The following is a 24391-nucleotide window of genomic DNA, read 5'->3' as shown; positions in this document are numbered from 1 at the left end:
CACACACACACACACACACACACACACACACTGCAAAATTCATTAGCATGGTTTCTCTTTTCTTCTCTTCATGAGCTTTTCCATTTTTCATTTACGTATCATTAACTTTTCATATCTCCCTCTCGTCTCTTTCTGGATCACACGCACACACGCACACACACACGCACACACACGCACACACACGCACACACTTTTACCGCAAACCAAACATGCCCGCTGATGTCTTTGAAGACGTTGGGATTTAATTGCCCAAAGACAATTTGGCTTTGTTGGAAGTGAAAAATGAAAACAGTAAATCATAATTAAATATGCTTGAAGATCCACACACACACACACACACACACACATACAAAGGAGGGATGACATCACCGGCATTAAATTAGCTTTCACAGCTGCATCGTCGTCGTCGTCGTCGTGTGAGACAACGTTTCCGTGGTGATGGTGGTTAATTTACTTCCTCTAATATCATTTTCATTATCGTTGCTTCTCTTCTTGTTTCTCATAATAAACCATCATGTTGTAAAAGTCTCATTTGTGTTTCTCTGAGAAGAAACTGACAAAGTGAAAATGATCATAACTCACGTAAACGCCGTCCACGTCCAAACCAGTTTAATGATGCAGCGGATGATTCTTTGTTTTCATCTCAGAGAGACTCTTATTTTTCTAGTTTCTTTCTTTGTGGAGATAATTATCACAGCTGCTTACTGGAGAAATCAATAATTTGACACAAAAACGGTCCTCCAGAGTCCGACATCAGAACTGTGCCCATAGCAACGGTCTGTTATACATAGCAACTATCTATTGTACATAGCAACGGTCTGTTATATGTAGCAACGATCTATTGTACATAACAACGGTCTGTTATATGTAGCAACGATCTATTGTACATAGCAACGGTCTGTTATATGTAGCAACGATCTATTGTACATAGCAACGGTCTGTTATACGTAGCAACTGTCTATTGTACATAGCAACGGTCTGTTACATGTAGCAACGGTCTGTTATATGTAGCAAACGATCTATTGTACATAGCAACGGTCTGTTATACGTAGCAACGATCTATTGTACATAGCAACGGTCTGTTATATGTAGCAACGATCTATTGTACATAACAACGGTCTGTTATATGTAGCAACGATCTATTGTACATAGCAACGGTCTGTTATATTAGCAACGATCTATTGTACATAGCAACGGTCTGTTATACGTAGCAACTGTCTATTGTACATAGCAACGTCTGTTACATGTAGCAACGGTCTGTTATATGTAGCAACGATCTATTGTACATAGCAACGGTCTGTTATACGTAGCAACGATCTATTGTACATAGCAACGGTCTGTTATACTTAGCAACGATCTATTGTACATAGCAACGGTCTGTTATACGTAGCAACGATCTATTGTACATAGCAACGGTCTGTTATACTTAGCAACTGTCTATTGTACATAACAACGGTCTGTTATATGTAGCAACGGTCTGTTATACATAGCAACGGTCTGTTATACGTAGCAACGGTCTGTTATACGTAGCAACTGTCTGTTATTCGTAGCAACGATCTATTGTACATAGCAACGGTCTGTTATACGTAGCAACGGTCTGTTATACGTAGCAACGATCTATTGTACATAGCAACGGTCTGTTATACTTAGCAACTGTCTATTGTACATAACAACGGTCTGTTATATGTAGCAACGGTCTGTTATACATAGCAACGGTCTGTTATACGTAGCAACGGTCTGTTATACGTAGCAACTGTCTGTTATTCGTAGCAACGATCTGTTGTACATAGCAACGGTCTGTTATACGTAGCAACGGTCTGTTATACGTAGCAACGATCTATTGTACATAGCAACGGTCTGTTATACGTAGCAACTGTCTATTGTACATAACAACGGTCTGTTATATGTAGCAACGGTCTGTTATACATAGCAACGGTCTGTTATACATAGCAACGGTCTGTTATACGTAGCAACGGTCTGTTATATGTATCAACGATCTATTGTACATAGCAACGGTCTGTTATACGTAGCAACGGTCTATTGTACATAGCAATGGTCTGTTATACGTAGCAACGGTCTGTTATACGTAGCAACGATCTATTGTACATAGCAACGGTCTGTTATACGTAGCAACTGTCTATTGTACATAACAACGGTCTGTTATATGTAGCAACGGTCTGTTATACATAGCAACGGTCTGTTATACATAGCAACGGTCTGTTATACATAGCAACGGTCTGTTATACGTAGCAACGGTCTGTTATATGTATCAACGATCTATTGTACATAGCAACGGTCTGTTATACGTAGCAACGGTCTATTGTACATAGCAATGGTCTGTTTACGTAGCAACGGTCTGTTATACATAGCAACGGTCTGTTATAAAGAAATAAGACTGTAGAACTGTGTTTGACCAATCAGAATCAAAGCTGTGTAATAAGGAAAATGTAAAACATCACCAGGTAAAATGTTTAAAATGACCTTTTCTTCTCCAATAACAACCTGATCAGGTCCTCCTCCCTCTATCTGTACCTGTATGCTGACCAGGTCCTCCTCCTTCTATCTGTACCTGTATGCTGATCAGAGTCCTCCTCCTTCTATCTGTACCTGTATGCTGATCAGAGTCCTCCTCCTTCTATCTGTACCTGTATGCTGATCAGAGTCCTCCTCCTCTATCTGTACCTGTATGCTGATCAGAGTCCTCCTCCTTCTATCTGTACCTGTATGCTGATCAGGTCCTCCTCCTTCTATCTGTACCTGTATGCTGATCAGAGTCCTCCTCCTTCTATCTGTACCTGTATGCTGATCAGGTCCTCCTCCCTCTATCTGTACCTGTATGCTGATCAGGTCCTCCTCCTTCTATCTGTACCTGTATGCTGATCAGAGTCCTCCTCCCTCTATCTGTACCTGTATGCTGATCAGAGTCCTCTCTACTGTTATCTGTATGCTGACTAGTCTCTACTGTATCTGCCGTGTTCACTGATACTGAGGGAGTGTTGATGACGCTCCATTACTGACGGAGAGGAGCCTCTCCACGCTGGAGCTTCTATTAACAACCAGCTCATTAACTGTGACACCCGTCCAGTCTACAATCAGGAAGCCGATGCCGGCGACTCTTTGAAAGCTGAAAATGAATTCACGGTTCACTGCCGGCTGTGTGTTTTAGAGAGGGAGCGTCAGCAGCAACAAGCCTCATTCTATGGATCTCCCCAATTAGATGATGAGAGAGATAAAGGAGTGTTCTCCTGTTTGTGCTCCATCTGCATTCCTGCAATTAATTTATGCTAATCTCCACCGAGGCCGCGAATCCATCGACAAACTGTGTTTCCCCGGCACAAGGTCAGCCACACGGGGAGGCTGGAGACGCTTCACTGAAACAATAAATATCAACCTCCACACACACACACACACACTGACGATGAGGAGTGAAGATGGGAGGAAGGAGGAGGAGGAGGAAACAGAAAAGTTGACCTAAAAATTCTCTTTGCCCTCGAGGGCTGAGGGAGGAACGTCGGAGAGGAGGGTGTGCCATTTTTCTGATTTCACAGAGAAGGAAATATCTATCTGCTCCTCCTCCCACAGCAACGATCTGCTCCATGTGCAGCTGATTACCGACAAATAATAACCTCATCATGTGTAGTATGTCTGAGGCGTGTTCCTCTGACACCAACTGGACAAAAACATCTATTAATGCAGCTTCATACATCAGATCTACGCATGCTGCAGTGGCACATATTTGTCTCCTATCGTGTTTATTTCCACTAATACATGTCGCCCGAAATATCTGAGTCTGTCTACATTTTACCATTCTTATATTTTTATATATATATATATATATTAATTCCATAATTTATTTACTCTTCCATTTAATTTCCCTTTTATTTATTTATGTATTAATTTTTATGATTTTCTTTTCATACATACGTTTTGGGGAAATAAATAAGGAGTGAAATGCAAAAGGGAAAATCGTGCATAAATAAATAAATTAAAAAATAAAAAATAAAAAATAAGTGCAAAAAAAATGAATAAATATAAAATAATAATAAAATACATTTAAAAAGACAGAAAACAGAATAATAAATAAATAAGGGAGTTAATACAAAGATAAATAAATAAAGAAGCAACTTAAAACAAAAATATCAACTTATATCACATTTTATTTCACATTATTTCACTTTTTAAATGTATTTATTTATTTTATGTATATATATATATATATATAAATTAAACGCCAGTGATTCTCAGCTATATTGGCTTCTCACTAAAGCTGCAACGATCAATCGATTATCGTCGACTATTTAATTAATCGCCAACTATTTTGAAAATCGGTTAATCAACTGAGTAGTTCTTTAATTAAAAACAGAATTCATAATAATTCATAATTCTCTGATTTCAGCCTCTTAGATGTGAATATTTTCTGTTTTCTTTCCTTCTCTTTGACATTAAACTGAATATCTTTCAGACATGTGGTGACGTCATGTTTGGCTTTTGGGAAACACTTATAAACATTTTATAGACCAAACGACTAATCAATTAATCGACAATGAAAACAATCGAGAGTTACGTATGTAACTACGGTTCTATGAGTTCTGGATGACTGCCAGAGGCAGTGTTTAACACTGGATGTTATCCATCTCGCGCACGCGCAGGTCGAGTATTTAATATCAACAAAGTCACATGTGACCTGGGATGACGTAGTTTATATAAGCCCACGTCATCATCAGAGATGTCCCTCCAGAATCTTCTCGCCAAGATTCCGAGTGACAGCCAACTCTGGCAGTCATCCAGAACTCATAGAACCGTAGTTACATACGTAACTCTCGTTCTATTTCGTTCTTCCTGACTGCCAGAGGCAGTGTTTAACACTGGATGACGACTACCAACGTAGTCACGAGGAAAACCCACCTCACCGGGAACGGCCTGTGGATTCCTGAAAGACCACCGATGCTACTGCATGGGGAGCAGCAACATTGACCCTGTAAAAACGGGCAAAGGTGCATGGAGTAGCCCAGCTGGCCGCAGCGCAGATATCACTTAGGGGGATCCCCCGTAGTGCTGCCCAGGAAGTGGAGACACTCCTGGTGGAGTGGCCTCTGATATTAAGAGGTAAAGGCAGTCCTTTTGACCTGTATGCTTCCTCAATGGCCTGAACAATCCACCTGGAAAGCCTCTGCTTGGACAGGGTGTGCCCTTTCCTATGGCCCCCATAGCAGACAAACAGACTATCAGAGCGGCGAAAGCTCGCAGTCACCTGTATATAATGCCTTAAGGCCCTCACTGGGCAGAGCAGTTCTGCTGACTTAGCATCTTCACCCTGTAGGCATGAAGGGTCATAAGCTGCCAGCTCAATGACCTGATTAGAGTGGGCCGGAGCCAACCTCTTCGGGAAAAATGATGGGTTAGGCCAAAGTGCTACCCCTGTGCCATCCGAGTTCCAGCGAATACACGTTTCACTCACTGACAAGGCGTGAAGTTCACTCACACGTTTTGCTGATGCCATCGCCAAAAGGAAAGCAACCTTTACTGAAGACCACTCCAGCCCCGACTGATCCAGAGGCTCGAAGGGGGGGAGACAAAGGGCTTCTAGCACCAGAGGCAGTTCCCACGAGGGAACCTTGACAGCCTGCGGGGGGTTCCGCCGCTGGGCTCCTTTAAGAAATCGGGTCACCAGAGTGTGAGACCCCACGGTCTGGTTATCCACTCTGACATGCCCGGCTGAAATAGCAGCTACATAGACCTTCAAGGTAGAAGGAGAGAGTTTCTTCTCCAGCAAAGACTGCAAAAATCTCAGTATTATTGGCACAGAGGCACTCTGAGGTATCTCCTCATGAACTTTACACCACTCTGAGAATATTTTCCACCTGTTGGCATACAGTGCCCTGGTGGAGGGTGCTCTTGAGTCAGAAATGGTTTGAATTACCGCCTGGTCACATACCCTTAGGAGTGGGTCCGGCTCCTCAGGGGCCATACCCAAAGCTGTAGGCGATCCGGGTTCGGATGCCAGATGCGGCCCCCCAGCTGTGAGAGCAAGTCTTGCCTCTTGGGCAGGCACCATGGAACTCCGTCCAGAAGCCTGTGCATCCCTGGAAACCAGGGTCTCCCCGGCCAGTTTGGGGCGACCAACAGGAGTCTGTTGTTGCCGTGCTGTATTCTGTGTAGCGTTACTGCTATCAGTGGGAATGGTGGGAAGGCATAGAGGAGGCAATCTGGCCATGGGTGTGCCAGGGCATCCTGTCCCAACGGGCTGCTGTCTCCGTCAGGGAGAACCAAAGAGGGCAGTGCGTTGAGGCTTCTGAGGCAAACAGGTCCACCTCTGCTGCGCCATATTTGCGCCATATCTCCTCTACCACCTCTGGGTGGAGCCTCCACTCGCCCGCGGGGGGTTTCTGGCGGGAGAGAAAGTCTGCCACCACATTCTGTGGCCCTGGCAGATACATGGCCCTGAGGCTGGAAAAACAAGGGAAAGCCCATACCAGAAGTCTCCGTGCCACCTGTAGCAACCGGGTTGATCTGGTGCCCCCTTGCCGGTTTACATGGTAGACAGCTGACTTGTTGTCGGACCGTACAACAACATGCCTGCCTCTCAAATGTGGTAGGAATTTGCGAAGTGCCAAATATATAGCACGGAGCTCGAGCACATTTATGTGCTCCGCCGCTTCCTGTGCTGTCCAGAGCCCCCTTATCGCTCTGTGCTGCCATACTGCCCCCCAGCCGGAGGGCGAAGCATCGGTCACCACCACCTCGCGACGTGAGGGAATCGAACCCAATGAGATGCCCCTGGCCAGATATGCCCCGGCTCTCCATGGCCGCAATGCAAGGAGGCATCGGCTGGACACCCTGACTCTCTTGGATCTGTGGGACTTTGGATCTAATTGGAGACAATTGATCCAAATTTGGAATGGCCGTAAGTACAGGAGGCCCAGTGGCACTACTGATGTTACTGACGTCAACATACCTAACAGCCTGAGAAACAGGCTGTACCTCAACCTCCTGTTCTTCCGGAACCGGAGGAGGAGCTGGAGTATGGCGTTTACTCGTCTTGGTGTTGGGAAGGCCAGCATATGGCGGGAGTCCAGAGTTAAACCAATGAACACTACCCTTTGGCTGGGTATGAGACAACTCTTGGCATGGTTGACGGTAAGGCCCAACCTCGTCACGTGATGCAGAAGGGACGCAGTGTCCCGCTCTGCCTGTTCCCTGGTCAGAGCACAAATTAGCCAATCGTCCAGGTATGGGAGGATAAGCATACCCCTGGCCTGCATTGGGGCGAGTGCCGCCCTCATGCACCTTGTGAAGACCCGTGGGGCAAGGGAAAGACCAAATGGGAGCACCTTGAATTGGAAGGCCTTGCCTTCGAATGCGAAGCGCAGGTACTGCCTGTGAGATAGTGCTATTGGGACGTGAAAGTATGCGTCCTTCAAATCGATGGATGTGAACCAACTGTGCCGTGTCACGTTTTGGAGCACATCTGCTGTACTCAGCATGTGGAAGGGCAACACCTTCAGAAATGTGTTCAGCCCTCGTAAGTCCAGTATAGGGCGAAACCCACCCTCTCTCTTTGGAATCAGAAAATAAACTGAGTAAAACCCACCTTGCTGTGTCTCTTGCCCCAGCTCTTCGATGGCACCCTTCCCCAGGAGGGTGGATATTTCTTGTCTGAGTGCCTGGGACTTTGTGGGATCTCTGACCGTGGTCAGTCTGATCCCACTGAAAACTGGGGGCCGGCGTCGGAATTGGAGATTGTACCCTTGGGAAAGCGTAGCCACCACCCAAGGGTCTGAAGTGCTGCTTTCCCAGCAGCTGAGTTGCTGCTGGGAGAAGCGTCCGACTGCCGGCCCCGGGGCATCAGGATCTTCCCCTCTGGCCCTTTGGGTACCTGGGGGGGCGATACCCTGACCCCCGACCCCTTCTCGCTTGAGGCACCGGCCGTGCCGGAGCCTGCGAGGTCCTCGGGTACGTATCAGGACGAGCTGGAAGCCGAGGGCGACTGGTACCACCACCCTGTGGGGGCCGCTGTCGCAATAAAGGCGTAGGTTCCCGGAAGCTAGCAAACTGCTGCCGAGTCTGGTTCGCCTGGATTCCCCGCTCCAAGGCCTGCTGTGCTGCTGGGCCAAACAGCTCCCCCGGAACCACGGGGAGAGTGCGGAGGGCTCTCCGGCCCGGCTCCGAAAGCGGAGATTGGGCCAGCCATACCTGCCGGCGAGTCAGCGTAAGGGTCGACATTAGTCTGCCAAGCTCCCTTGTGATAAGACCGAACGCCTGCAGGGATGCATCACTGAGGCTCTGGACGGAAGCATCCACGCCAGCAGCTTGCAGGGACTGGGACAAGGATAGTATCAGGTGGGAAAGAGAGTTTCCAAGACGGCCCATGCGTGCCGCTGTTTCATAAGCCTTGACTAGAAAGTCGTCTGTGATGCGACACTGGGGCCTGGGACAGCGAGCATCAGGCCTCAAGACCTCATTGGGAGACACAATAAGGGCGGCAATAGATGGCTCCACTGCTGGCATCTTACCCAGTCCGTAAGTGTCAGCGTTCTGCATTGAAGCTAAGGCCCTGCCGTCAGTGGTGTGGTGGGAAAGCGATTTCGGGTCTGGCCAGCATTTGTGGAGCTCCTCAATGTATGGCTGGGAGGGTGGAACAGAGAAACCCGCCAGGGGCGGGGCCCACCTAAAAAATGCACTGGATGAGGTGCCCGCAGTCGGGGCTCATCCAAGCCTAAGCGTGCCAGAGCCATACGGACCACTGGCTTAACTGTCGCTGGAGCAGACTCTGAGTCTGCCCTGGACCCACTTCCTGACTGCTGGGAACAGGTGTCAGAAGCGTGGGAGGAGGCTACTAGCTCTCCCTGTCCAGGCCGGTCCTCACAGAACTGGCTACAGGAAGCCCTCGTAGACAGGGCATCCTCATCCCATCTCAGTGGGGTAGGTGTCATAGCCTGCGGGCTGTCATTCTGGGTTGCGTTCACCCTGCCTGGCTGAAGGTTAAGGAGCAGCGCTTTAATCTCAGCAAACTCTGATGTTAGCGTGTCGACCTTAGTTGCCAAACAGTCCACTTTCCGTGCCTTTTTTGTAGGTGGGGCCCCCTTAGGTGGGGCGCGTCTCCGCCCACTCCGTGCATTTGAAGGTACACCCGATAGGGGCAACTGGAACTCGAGCTGCTCTTCTAGCTCAGCTAATCGAGCTATCTTCAGCTCCCGTGGCATAAAACTACAATTCATGCACTGACTGTCGGACAGCCCCTCCCTCAGGTGTACAACACCGAGGCATGTGGGGCATTCATCATGGCCATCAGTAGCTAGCAGTGGAGCCATGCAGGCACGGCAAACATGCTCACCTAACATGGTGCTGCTGATATTTATAATAATTCTTAGTATTAATTTTATACTCTTATATTTAATTAAATAATGTATTTATCTTACTAATATAATGTGTTTACTTAGTTATGCAAATCATTGGTTACACTGGAGTGAAAGCACTCTCTAGTAACAGAGAGAAAAAAAATTACATCAATTTGCTTAACAGCAAACTGTCTCAGTAACTAGACACTAGCTTTGAACTAGGACTGTTATTATACAAAAGACAGGGGAGATAATAACTTCCCCTTTAACAGCAGCCACAAAATAAGTTAACCCACAAGCGAAATCACTTACTGGGGAGCGGTCGCTCTATCTATCAACAAAGGAGATGTCTGCTTTAACGAGCGAAATCACTCGCTGCTGAGCAATACACACTGTAAAAGGAAATGAATTAGCCGACAACAGCCTAACGGGGCTCGTTGTCCGACGGAGGCTCGCCGATACTGTAGCGCAAACACTTAGCTCGGCGGCAATAAACAATAAGGAGACCGAAAACAGACTCCTATCAACAAACGTAACTTAAACTCTAACGACGGGAGGATATACTCACCTTGTTATCCTAGCTCACCTGTCGTTAGCCTCGCTGAATTGAACCGGCGAAAACACCGGTGTTACAGCGTCTAAAGTGTTAGAGTGTAGCCGTGATTAACTAATCGCAGCCCTTGGAGGACGAAACCGTAGCTCCAACCATGCGGTTGCAGGGCTTCCAGCGAAAAGTCAACGGCTTATCTCTTTAATCAACCTGCATTCGCGGATTACCTGCCGCGAGAAGATTCAAGGGACATCTCTGATGATGACGTGGGCTTATATAAACTACGTCATCCCAGGTCACATGTGACTTTGTTGATATTAAATACTCGACCTGCGCGTGCGCGAGATGGATAACATCCAGTGTTAAACACTGCCTCTGGCAGTCAGGAAGAACGAAATAGAACGTTAGTTTGCAGCCCTACTTCTTATAACTTAAAAGATAATTCAGTTTTATTACAGTCTTTTTTGCCATTTCTGCTATAATTTCTATTAGTAATAATAACTCTCTACGTTAACTGTTTAGATCTGGCAACAATAAAAATCAGGGCTGTCAAAGTTAACGCATAATAATAACACATTTTTGATTATTTGTTTTAACGCCACTAATTTCTTTAACACATTAACGCTTAATAATTAATTAAGCTTGTAGTTTTTAGGTTGTAGCGGCTCAGTTTTAAAGCTAGAGTGAAGATACTGGTATTATATGAAACTATAAAACCTGATGAATCCATCGGTACCAACCAGGTCAGACTAGCTGGTCATGAAGGAGGTTAAATAACGCTCCAAACTGACACTAAAGTTTGGCGAGGAAAAACGTTTCAGGCCTAAAATGTGCCACACGAGTTAATTTGAGTATCAGCACCGTTGAATGTACTCTGATAACTACTAAAAGTAATCAGATTATTTTCTGTTTTACAACTTATTCTGTAAACATCTTTCTTCGTGTTGGAGAAAGATTTAAATGATTTTACAGCACTGGCAGATTGTCCGTGTTTTACTGGTGTAGTGACTGAATAATTCATGTTTGTAACATAATGTGATTTGTTTCTTTTATTTTTCTTTCTAAAACTGTAAAAGACACATTTCTACTGTAAACTACACTACAGTATGTCAACAGGTTACTTCTAATAGAAAGAAACATTTTAAGATAAAATAACATTTAAAAGTGAAAGACAGAGATGCGTATAGTATGGAGGACGGAACCTGCCAAAATCAAAAATAAATGAATAAATAAATCAATGACTTGATAAATACATAAATAAATATGTCATTAAATGTAGCAAAATTAACATGAAAAAAAATAAATGTAATCATGAATTAATTGACAAAATGTGACATAAATTGATATTTCTGTTTTAATTTGCGTCATCATTTTTTTTATCTTTGTATTAACTCCATAATTCATTTAATCTTCTTTTTATTTTCCCTTTATTTATTTACATATTTATTTTTAATGTTTTTTTTTTGTTTTTTTTTAAATAAATAAGTTTTGGGAAATAAATAAGGCGTGGCAAGGGAAAATTGTGCAATAAATAAATAAATAAATATTTTCAACAATAAAGAAAAAATAGGTGCAAAAAATAAATGTATAAAAAAAGCAGCAAAATAATGCAAAAATAAATGCAAAACTAAATAAATATATTTAAAAAGTAATAATAAAAATAAATAAATAAAGTGCATTAAAATTAAACAGAAGAATAAATAAATAAGGGAATTAATACAAAGATAATAAATAAAGAAGCAACTTCAAACAAAATATCAACTTATGTCACATTTTATTTCACTTTTTAAATCTATTTATTTATTTTTGCATTTATATATATATATATATATATATATATATTTCCCTATAATGATTTATCTTAAAAAAAAAAAATAAAAAAAAAAAATACATCAATAAATAAAAGGGAAAATTAAACAAAAGAGTTAATAAATAAGGGAAATTAATACAAAGATAAATAAAGAAGCACATTAAAAATTTTATTTTTATTTTTGCTACATTTAATGAGATATTTATTTATTTATCGGGTAATTTATTCTTTCATTAATTAATTTTTTATTTTGGCAGGTTCCGTCCTCCACAGTAAAGGACTTGAGCCACTGGATGCTAAAAAAAGAAACTAGATGGTAAAAAGGAAGGAAAATGGATCGGACACGACAAACAAACAGGAACGGAGCCGACCAATACCTTTCCTCCTTGCTGCAGTTAGCGTTTGTGATATCCAAGCTTTTACTGAACACAGATTTGCTAAAAAGGGGGCAGACAGAAAAACCAAGAGACAGACAGAAAGGTCGTCACATTAAAGGGGAATCCTAATGTTGAGCATGCATCCAAAACACAAACCTAACGTGTAACAAATATATAACGCTAGAGAAGGTCAAACTAAACCACCATGAAACAAGGAGCAACACGGGAAGTCAGAACATGCACAGATCCAGAATCAGCAGGAGAAGCACATTCATGGGTCATGCTGGAGGACATTCAACACGCTGCCTCAGTGTGAACAGACTGCTTCTGGATGTTTCCATCTCATTCACCAGGGACGTAATAACATCACAGCAGCGTAACAATGAATCAGCTCTAAGTCCTGCTAGATGAACCTCATCCACTGTGTTTGTGAGACGGTCTGAGGACCATCAGGAGGCTGATGAAGGTCTGATGAAGCCTTCGCTCTCTGGGAAACATGTTTAACCACAATCTGAAACAGTAAAACTGAACTGTCTCTCCTCTACAGCTGGACAATAAAAGTGAGGAGCCGCCGTTTGCTACGACGGTGTATTAGGGGGATAATTTTTTTTTTTTTTTTTTTAAATAAATAAGTTTGGGGGAAATAAATAAGGCGTGCAAAGGGAAAATTGTGCATAAATATTACTTTCAAAAAAGAAAGAAAAAATAGGTGCAAAAATAAATAAATAAAAACTAATTGCAAAAATAAATGAATAAAAAAAGCAGCAAAATAATGCAAAAATAAATGCAAAACTAAATAAATATATTTAAAAAGTAATAAAATAAATAAATCAAGGGAAAATTAAACAGAAGAGTAATTAAATAATGGAATTGATACAAAAGTTAAATAAGGGAATTGAAAAAAAACCTAAAATTTCCAAAATAAACTGGTAATTTTACGAGAGAAAATCTTGAATATTTGTCTGAGATTTTTTTTTTTTAAATAAATAAGTTGGGGAAATAAATAAGGCGTGCAAAGGGAAAATTATGCATAAATAAATAAATAAATATTTTCAAAATAAAGAAAAAATAGGTGCAAAAATAAATAAATAAAACTAATTAAAGTAAAAAGATTAAAGTGAAATTAAAGTAAAAATGTACTAGAAAAAAAACTCTGGAAAAATAATGTTTTTTTTTTTTTTTACAAGGAACCACATTGCTTCACTTTATAAATCAACATCATCACACCACAGACGCCTTTGCACTTTTGGATTTAGCAACATGTTGATCCAGATTATCATCCGGACTCATTGAAGACGTGAATTGCGCCGACTCAGAAGAAAACAATAAACTGATTTGGATGAGCTGATGAGCTGATGAGCTTCCGTACGTCAGGAACTACAACTCAACGGACAGATGAAAGATATCGCCATGTTCCGTACTGTTGCACCTCCTCACGAATGTACACTGTGTGGCGTTCCCTGTTTACCGGCGGCGTCTGTGGTGGGACGAGGTGGATCCAACAAAAGTGAAGCGATGTGGTTCCTTAACAAAAAAAAACACTATTTTTCTGAATTTGTTTCTTATAAATTAAATTTGTTTTTCTTCTTTTCTCCGTTATTTATTTATGTATTTATTTTTTTACCTACAAGGGCCCTAATATGCGCCGTAGTTTCCAGTATAGGCCCAGTTTCACCAACATCGCCGCGGTTACTGGATTCCCTCTCAGTGTAGGAAGAGGTACATTAGCACAAATTATGTTCAGCTTTGGTGAACGGATTCTCTGAGCCACTAACTGATAACCAGCAACCTTTCCTACTTTAATAACTTTCACTGAATAAAAGGATGTACGATCTTGAGAACTAAATACCAGGGGGAATAAACAATTCAGGAAGAAGTAAATAGAAAGAGGTTCTGAGAGGTGAGTGACTCACTCAAGCATGTTCTAGCGCGTAGAATTATGACAATAGAATAAGAAATAATCTAGTTTTACTTTTTGTACGGCTCGTTGTATGCGGACGTTTTACTGGCATCCAGTAGTCGCTTTCAGTCCACATTCAGTTCTAGCTTTCATTTGAATTCCTCTCGCTCTGCTTGTAGATGTGACCCTCAAATGAAATGCATGTGAGATGAGACTGTCTCTCTCTGAAGGGTGTAAATGATGAAGATCTTGGGAGGATGTCAGAGCAGATTTAGAGCTCTGCTGTTGGCCTGTTGGCCTTAACTGACATATTGTTCTCTGCTTCATTAGCGAGCTCTTAATGGGTTAGTTACTTTAAAGTTGAGGATAAATGTGAACATTAAAATGAAAAATTAAAGATAAACAAATCTCCTTTAATTATTAACCTCTTCCGCTCTGTCATGTCCATGTTCAAAGGGGTCCCTTGACCTCTGACCTCCACATATGTGAATGTAAATGGGTTCTATGGGTACCCACGAGTCTCCCCTTTACAGACATGCCCACATACATCTTTGAGGCCTCTTTCGAACATTAGGACTCTCTGATACGTCCCAGTGATGCAAACACCAAACAGTCACTTTATGCACCAACTTGCCAAACACATCTCAGGTTTACATCGTCTCAAACCGGGATGCTTCCTGTCCTCTCTGACTGCATGCTCCATGCACACTTTACACACAAACCTGAGAGTCCTGTTCATGCATTTTAACACTCGTTATAACAGCACTGAACAGGAGTTCACGTCAGTGGAAGACAGAACCTGCCAAAATCAATTAATAAAATAATGAATAAATAAATGACTCGATAAATAAATAAATGTCATTAAATGTAGCAAATATAATATTAAAAATAAATGCAGCCATTAGGTAATTGATAAAATGTGACATAAATGTATATTTCTCTTACATTTAATCTTTATTTATTTATCTTTGTATTAATACCCTTATTTATTTACTTTTTTTGTGTTTCCCTTTTATTTATAATGTATTATTTTTTATTAATTTTTAAATGTATTTATTTTTGCATTTATTTTTTATTTCTTCATTTATTTTTGCACTTCGTTTTTATTTATTTTTAAATGTGTGTATTTACGTGTTAATTTATTTATTCTTTATTTATTCATCTTTGTATTAATGCCCTTGTTTATTTACGCTTCTGTTTAATTTTCTCTATTATTTATTTATATATTTATCTTTATTCATTATTACATTTATTTATTTTTTTTAATTTATTTTATTTATTTATTTTGCATAATTTCTATTCATTGTATATTGTTTTAAATGTATTTATTTATTTATTCTTTATTTATTTATCTTTGTATTATCTGTTTATTTATTTACTATTCTGTTTAATTTCCCCTTTTATTTATTTATGCATTTATTTTTTATAAATTTTTAATTGATTTATTTTTGCATTCGATTTTTATGTAATCATTTATTTTCGTATGTATTTATTTTTGCACTTCTTTTCTATTCATTTTTAAATGTGTGTATTTATGCATTTATTTATTTATTCTGCATTTATTCATTTTTGTATTAATTCCTTATTTATTTACTCTTCTGTTAATATTCCTTTGTTATTTATTTATGTAGTTATTTTTTATTGATTTTTAAATGTATTTTTTTATTTTCACATTTATTTTTATTATTAATTTTGCACTTATCTTTTTATTTATTTTATTTTGTTTTAAATGTATGTATTTATTTATGCATTTATTTACTTTGTATTAATACCCTTATTTATTTACTCTTCTGTTTAATTTTCCCTCTTATTTATTCATGTATTTGTTTTCATAAATTTTTAATTTTATTTATTTCACACTTATTTTTCTATTTATTTTGAAATGTATGTATTTCTGCATTTATTTATTTCTGCAAGATTCCTTTTGCATTTCACCCCTTATGTATTTATTTATTCTTTCTTTATGCATTTCTACCTCATTATGCAAATGAGGGAGCTGTCACTCAACTCACAATCAATACAAAGATAAATACATAGAAATATCAATTTATGTCACATTTGATCAATTAATGGCTACATTTATTTTTAAAATAATTGTTGCTATATTTAATGACATATTTATTATTTATTGAGTCATTTATTTATTTGTTCATTTATTTTTTATTTGGCAGGTTCCGTCCTCCGTATACGTCAGGTCTCGTGTGATATGTACCGTACATCTCCAACCGACAGAGCCAGAATGATGCGTCATGTATTTAACCGCAGTTCTGTGAAGGAGGAGAGGATTTACAGCCGTGGACGTCACGCTGAGCGTGACGGAGCTCAGTGAAGGTCGTACTGAGGGCAAACAGACGGCGTCTGTGATATCAATTTGCTGAGCTGAACCTCCTTCCTTTACGCCACTGAACTGAGATTAAATACATTATTTATCATAACTGATAACAACCATCATCATCAATAACACGTTCAACAACAGCACGTCTTTCATCGACCTGTGTGTGTGTGTGTGTGTGTGTGTGTGTGTGTGTGTCCATGCTCATGAACACACGTGCACATCTCTGTCTCTCATCTCTGTCTCTCACCTCTGACCGTGCGTCGCCATGTCGATGGCTCGTCTCACCGGTACGGGGGACCCTCCCTCCGTGACACACAGCACCTCCATGGACTTCCTCTCCGGTCTCCGCTTACCGTGACGGCTCAGCATGGGCGAGTCCACCCGCTTCCTGGGTGGGTCTGCTGCGCAGAGCCAGGGGTCAAAGGTCAATGAATGGGATCACACACAAAGGACAGAAGCTAGTCACAAAACCAAATGGATAAAAGTCAGCTTGGCTTTTTTGTCTGGACCGCAGAGGGGCAGCCCTACAAACGCAGAAGTCTGTCACTGAGTGATGACGATACACGATTGGTCGGCGGATTGTTGGAGTTTCCTCATTGGCTGTTGCTCTCGTCAAAATAAAAAGGCGGGAACAGCCCTTTGTTTACGTTTTCAGGGGGGCGCGTCAGCGGTTGCGAGCGGGTTAAAGCTAGAAAGGATCCATCTCGTGTAAATATGACGTCACGTTCTCGTTGTAATCGGAGCGACTCAGAGGGGGTCGGGATCCCGAGGTGGACGGGACGCCCTTCAGGAGGCGTCAAAGTCCAGCTGAGGCTGATGGGAATGTTTCTCAGGTATTTGGTCATACAGAATCGTGTCCTATATGGATTAAAAACAACCGTCTCTCATCTGTAGCCGGACTGGATTGGCTTACCTATTTCGCTGCGTGGCGGCAGGTTCTGGTCCTCGTGGCTCGGATACCTCTCCTTGCGGTCCAACAGCAGGAAGTAGATCATCTTTTCCTGGTTTTCTCTGGAGCGAGAGAAGACGAATGCTCGTTGGTTAACAGCTGGACAGTGAGATGCTTCATCATCACGAGACATTTTAAATAGAAGAATTCATCAAACTGACAACTTCTCTCTTCCGTCTCATATATTTCTCCGCTCCCTCTCCCTTTAATCTGCTCTCCCTCCACCCTTCCTCCTCCTTCCTCCTCCTCACTCACTCTTCAGACAGCAGGTCTTTGGTCAGCTTGTCCTTGTCTCTGAAGCAGCCCAGAGAGTGCATGCTCTCCAGGACGTCGGGGTCGATGTCCTCGGCCGCTGCCAGCGTCCTGATGGCCACCTTCCTGGGGACGGGCTGCTCCGGCTCCGGCTCGTTCTTTCCAGCTCTGCATCACAAACACAGACAGCTGAGCTCAGACTGTCTGAGGGCAACGAACTAAAACACTTATAGTGTGTCACCTCCACTAATGAGGACATGCATACAGAAACAGGAGGATCTACTCACAGGTACCACGTATGCTTCTGTATCTGCTCCAACTGGAACACAAATCACAGGAAATAAACATTAATGACTCTTTTATAGAAGCAAAACCAACAAGATGGTTGTGTTTACAAGTCGTTGTTACCGCTTTTATTGTGGTAGTCTGAGTAACGTGACGTCATATCCGTTCCGTATCCGTCAACCAAAACAAACCTCAGATAGTGTAAAACGTTGGAGGGTCAGCGTGGATACGACCTGCACCCTCCTCCGACGCTACAACTGTAGAGCACCCAGATACTGACATTTGTGTTCTCTGCATTGAAACGGCCCCGATGGAGCTGACCATGGATGGATAAAGAGAACGGAGCTGACGGGAGAGCTAGAGACCACCTTGGAGAAGTTAGAGGAAGTAGACACGTAGGACTACGCACGCTTTTCAAAATAAGGTGTTAACAAAGGGAACTGTAGATACTAAACACATCTATGGAAATAAGATTGATGGATTATATTCACCAGAAGTATAAACATTACATATCCATTATAAATTAAAAAGAAAATCCCACTAATCTGTCAGGGAAATGTCTTTATTCTTTGATTTCTGGGTTGCTGGATAATCAATAATTCCTGACAATGATCCTGATATATTTGACTTCAGGACATCTCTGACTACATACATGCTGAAAATCAAACATTTTTACTGGATTCATTTAGAGGTTTAACAAAGTAAAAGTCCCTAGAAGTGGATGATTCAACTTTTCCCTTGGTCTAGTGTTAAAAAGTTAACAATAATCACAACAAATCGTAATATCGAATCGCAATACTTATTGAATCCGGAGATAGGTGTATCGTCCCAAACCTAGTTTTTTACATCTATGATGTCACAGATTGCTTCAAACCAACCGCTCAACTAACTGCAAGACGAACCACAAGTGAAAGCACATTATGTAAACACACTCTTCTGTTATTTCTGTTTCTATTCTGAGCCGTAACAAACCCTGAACCCTTTAGTCCTGAGATGAAAAGATGTGATGCAGAGCGTGGAAGCTGCAGGGCCGGTTCACGGTGCAACTCTGCTAAATTTAGCCTGAGCTGAGCGGTCCCTACGGCAAACCGCCCAGACGGTACAGATGGAAAGAGAGGAAGAGTCTACCGATGTGAAGATGTGAGCGCTCTCCCGTCCTGCAGCCCGGCGCCGAGGTGAGGAGCGACGAGGTGAGGAGGGTAGCTTACCGTGAGCCTCTTGCCGGCGTCCACCTCGATCATACCGCGCAGCAGGTTCTGACAGTCTGGAGGGATGAAGTGAGGCATGTGGAAAACTCCCAGCTTCACCTTCTCCAGGAGATTCCTCAAGTTGTCGTCGTCGAACGGCAGGGCACCCTGGAGGAAGAGGAAGAGGAAGAGGAAGAGGTGGAAACACCATCACCTTGCTGGTCACTGTTTACCTGGAGGACTAGTTTCTCACACTTCAGTGACTTTAACACACAACAACAAGAATGTTTAGTGTCACAACAGTCTGTATGTGTACCAACTATTTCTGGTATCATATAAAACTATAAAACCTGATGAATTTGATTGAGAACTGCAGAAAATGACAAATATATGCATTTAAAAGGAACAAAGTGTTCCTTTCTGATGATAGAGGGAAAGGTCACAGAAATCATTAGGAATAATGTCCGATCAAAACAGCTGGGAGATCTGAAAAACATCAGATGATACAGCAGACGCGCAGCGGCGTCCCCCCCGTCGCCATGTAAACCGTCCCGTCAGGTGTTCGCTGACAGATAACGTGGAAGCAGTGTGTGAGAGCCATCAGTCATCAGTCAGTCAGTGATGATGAAGCAGTTTGTGCATCGCTGCCAGCCTGCTCAGCCTGCTCGGCCTCTGCCCCCTCTGCTCTCCAGCTGGGGGAGCGGAGGCTCAGCGGCGTGATGACGGATAGCGTTTACTCCTCGTTGAGAAGGAGCGGGACGACGCAGCCAGATGGCGGCTGACACTGCGTGGGTTAATGGAAACAACACGAGAGGAGAGATTCATCTCCACGCGATGACGGCGCGTTATTAAGTGCTCTTAATCAAGAGAAGAAGAAGAAGACGCGTCATAGTTCACAAACAAACAAACAGTCATTTAGCTGCTGCTCACTCGTCTCTGTCTCTTTAGAGAAAGCCTTTGTTATGTGATGTTTGAGAGCTACACAGCAGACTGAAGGACTCCAGTCTCTGGTCTCTGATTCACACTGAGCAGAATGGAGGAAAGTGGAGGTAAACTTCCCAGCATGCATTTCCTCTGTATCCTACAGACCAGCGTTTAGGTCAAATTAAACATCCTCTCCAGGAAAGCTCATCTGGTCTCTGTGTCTGCTGGTGATCATGGTGTGTTGGGTCACATACTGCCGCCTTGGCGTCACTTTAGAATCAGGCAACAGAACCACTGTAGTTCGGTTTAGGAAAGGACTACATGGTTGGACTTAAAACTACTAAACCTGAACGTTGTGAACACGAGATATGAAAGAACAGCTGATTGTAACGTGACGAACGGGACATGAACAGCGGTCTCCTGGAAGAAAGCCTGGTGTTTGGTTGGACCTGCCGGCCTGGTGCGTCTCTTTTGCTCTTTAAACTACGTCACCAGGCACATTTTTCTCTGAGCGTTTACTGTTGCTGCAGACGGGTGTACATTATACTTCAAGGCCGGGTTGACAATGTTCTCCACTATCTGTTATATTGGTTGAAATGGTCTTTACAACCCGGCAGCGATCCATTACTGATGAGCTCTGAAAAAGGAGCGGAAAAGAGCCGTCATCTGTAGCTGCTGTAATCCTGTAAAAACGTCTACCAATCACTGCCTCGAGGTCCGCTTGGAAAGAACCAATCAGATGCCTCCCTGCCTCCCTGCTCGTTCTCTACCCTTGGCGTGCACCAGCCTGAACTCAAAGCGCGTCGCCGCCGCACGTTTCCTGGAGAATGAAAGAGTTCACTCAGCCCTGCAGTAGCACTGCCGCGGTTTACTGGTCATGAGGTAGCGTTGTTGAGTTGAGGTCCTCTCTCCGCTCTGTGTCTGTGAAGTAGTTGCGATGCGGCGGTGCTCGTGCATGTGTGTGTGTGTGTGTGTGTGTGGGGGGTGGGTTTGCCTCGGAAGGAGCTCCTGAGGCGATGCTACTTTCAAATGATGCTTATAATATTCACTTATACAGATTTAATATTGTTTTAGTGAACACTTCTCTGTGGCCGATCATTTCGTCAAACTACCCAGATCTTAATAGAAATATGACCTCATTCTGACACGTTAGATGATGGAGGTTCGTCGGGTCAGGGCAGTTTCATCTCCGCACTCATTTAATTTATAATGTGGTTTAAATGTTTTATTGGTACACAGCAGACTGTTTCCAGCATCCCATCTTTAATTCAATCCCTCCTGGTGTAAACCAGACCGGCTGAACAAGAACAGGAACATCCACCGGCCGCCAGCAAGATGTTCACCACGTTACAGCAGCCACTCTTTGGCTTCCGTATAAAGCAGATGTTTGTATAGAGAGCACCAGGGATGACGTATTTTTGTAGTCCAACAGGAAGTGATCATCTCTCTGGTTCCCTCCACTAACAGGAAGTGATCATCTCTCTGGTTCCCTCCACTAACAGGAAGTGATCATCTCTCTGGTTCCCTCCACTAACAGGAAGTGATCATCTCTCTGGTTCCCTCCACTAACAGGAAGTGATCATCTCCCTGGTTCCCTCCACTAACAGGAAGTGATCATCTCCCTGGTTTCCTCGACATAAAGCCGATGAGATTGTTCCATTAGGTTTTGAGGCTGACTTCACAGAAATCATTTCTAAAGCACAATAACAAGCTCAGTTTATTTGCTGCTGTTCAGTCACTCACCACTAAAAGTGCAAACAGGATGACTCCACAGCTCCACGCATCGGCTTTTCTCCCGTCATACTTCTCCCCCTGCAGACGGACAGACAGACAGACAGACAGACAGACAGGTGAGTCTCCTTCATTCACTGTTTCCTGAACTATAAATCAGCTTCCTGCTCTGAGCTTTAATAGAATAATCCACCCACATACAGTCTGAACCCTCCTATAGAGAAACATCAGCTGTTTGAGATGCTGAGTTATTTTGGGATGTTTTGAATTTTCTTTTATATATATATATATATATATATATATATATATATATATTTATTTATTTATGTATTTATATTTATATATTTATTTCTGTATACATATATTTATATAAATTGTTTGTAAATATATATAACATTATTTGGATGATATTATAAAGTTACAACTGATGATTATAATTATACCTTGTTAAATGGTTAATAAATACTTTGTAGATCTATGTAATGTTTATAGATAATGTTTATTTTACAAACAATTTCCTAAAGGTTCACAAATAATTTGGTAATCATTAACAATTACTTAATATAGTATATAAAATGTTATAAAGTGTGCAACAATAAACTGATATAAATATTTTAATAATGTAATTAGAATAATTGTAATCGTCTCTTATCAGCTATGATACAATATATCATTTATATACTAATTATTTTATATTACGCAAAACATTATGAATTATCATATCATTGTTTGTTAACAGTAAAATAACTATGAAGTTTAAATAACTAACAATTTACCATTTATAAATTATGGTTATTATAAAGTGTTATTATTTATATCACCAATACACAGTAAAATATCAGTTTAAAATCAGAGAGAAATATAATTATATAACCAAATATATACTGAATAAACCTGCAGAGTCAGTCTCTTTATATGTGTGGACAGTTTATAGAAAGAGGAAAGTGGAGAGTGGACAGATGTGCATGTTAAAGTTAAAAGCAAACGTCGGCTCAGTTGTCTACAAGAGAGACAGAAACAGGACATATGGAGAGAAAATGGACAAAGAGAAGAGAGATAAAGCTGATAAAGTGTGTTTGAGCCCGGTGGTGGTGGAGGAAGAGGAGGAAGAGGAGGAGGATGAGACCGGAGGAGGATGGAGGGAGGATGGAGCGGTGATGTAAGAGCCTTTGTGGAGCTGCTTTTACTGAATGAAAGAGACTCAGAGACCAGCAGAGAGCAAAGAGCACTTACCCTGATCACCTCTGGGCAGGCGTAGTGAGGAGACCTGGAAGACAGGAACAGACCAGCAGGTTATACTGGGAGGACTCACAACACAACCAGTATCCAGCAGACCAGGTGAGTCTGAGCTCTACCTGCTGACAGGATGATGCTCTCTTATGATATATAAACATGAACATATCAAACTTCTCTTGTCAGCTGAGTGAGTTATTACACAACATGAAATATGAAATGACCTCGATATAAACCACCTCATCCTGTTGGATAACATCCAGCTCTCTTTACGTAATGTGACAAACGACAGACGTTTTTAAATCATTCACTTAAACCAGTGGTTCTTAAATTTTTTACACCACGAACCACCTCAGAAAATATTTCACTCTCCCAGTTCCACCATTATTACCAGGGTTGGGCAATTTTTTAATTTTTTTTTAATTTATAGAAAACATACTGCGCACTTATTTTATATAGCATTTATTATACAGAAAATCACTCCAAACAGTAACTTACTGTACTTTTTTATTGTCATCTTTAGTGGATGTTTGCATAAAAACACACAATTCAAATGATTATGATTATTTAAATATTTGCTTTGATTAAAACAATCTTGGCAAGCTGTTTAGAGCTAATGTTAGGAAGTTAAACAGGTCATCATTCTCTCTCTAATATCTATTTTATATTGATGTGAAAATATCTCCTTCAAACAACTGGATTTATTCAAGTTTCTCAACAAAAACTACATTTTACCAGATTACATTTGAACACATCATGATAACGTTGTAATTTACCTTCATCCAATAGTCATTTTTCCTGAGCCGACTTTGAACGTCTCACAACAATAACTCAATGGCACCTCCGTTAATGTTGGTATCTCCGTTATTTATCCAGTCAGGACTGTGCTGCTAACGGCTGCTAACAGCTAACGTTACTAACTCTCCTGCTCATTTCAATATGGGTTTGTTGTTCACTGTGTCTCTTCATCAGGGAGAAATAGGATGATAGGTTGCATAACCTCAGGTTTAGTAGCGCCATGCTAGCCACGCTTCACCGTGTCTCCGGTCCAAAACAAACTGAAACATGATACAGCGTGCGTATGCGTCATTGTGCAGCGTAACTGTGGGAAAGCATCAATAAGAGGAATAAATAGTCAGAGATTTCTCCGTGTACCACCAGTGGTACCCGTACCATAGTTTGTTAGTTTGTTGAGTTATTTATTTATTTTTATTTATTTATTATTTATTTATTATTTTATCGATTTTGGCAGGTTCTGTCCTCCATATAAAACAATGGGTAAGATAAAAAGCAGCAGTACTACAGAGGAGACAGCATGTATCAGGAAGAAGTTCAGATCAGTTGAGAAAGAGAGAGGACAGAGAGAGAGAGGAGAGAGAGAGCAAGAGAGAGAGAGAGAGAGAGAGAGAGAGGAGAGAGAGAGGACAGAGAGAGAGAGGAGAGAGAGAGCAAGAGAGAGAGAGAGAGCAAGAGAGAGAGAGAGAGAGAGAGAGAGAGAGGAGAGAGAGAGAGGAGAGAGA

The 24391-nt window shown here is 41.7% G+C and overlaps 1 protein-coding gene across 1 annotated transcript in view; it reads right to left on the bottom strand.

The window, feature by feature from the left end:
• LOC119502680 (serine/threonine-protein kinase BRSK2-like) overlaps positions 1 to 24391 on the bottom strand; it is a 136211-nt gene that overhangs the window by 18858 nt on the left and 92962 nt on the right. The window contains 7 exon segments of the mRNA XM_037793755.1: positions 16558 to 16711; positions 17224 to 17321; positions 17515 to 17679; positions 17799 to 17830; positions 19005 to 19151; positions 21651 to 21719; positions 22872 to 22905. Of these exon segments, the coding sequence (XP_037649683.1) occupies positions 16558 to 16711; positions 17224 to 17321; positions 17515 to 17679; positions 17799 to 17830; positions 19005 to 19151; positions 21651 to 21719; positions 22872 to 22905 (699 nt within the window).

This window comes from Sebastes umbrosus, chromosome 2 (assembly GCF_015220745.1).
Source record: "Sebastes umbrosus isolate fSebUmb1 chromosome 2, fSebUmb1.pri, whole genome shotgun sequence".
NCBI classification, from domain to species: domain Eukaryota; kingdom Metazoa; phylum Chordata; class Actinopteri; order Perciformes; family Sebastidae; genus Sebastes; species Sebastes umbrosus.
Note: the sequence above shows the minus strand (reverse complement) of the source record. Positions and strands in the feature narration are given on the sequence as shown.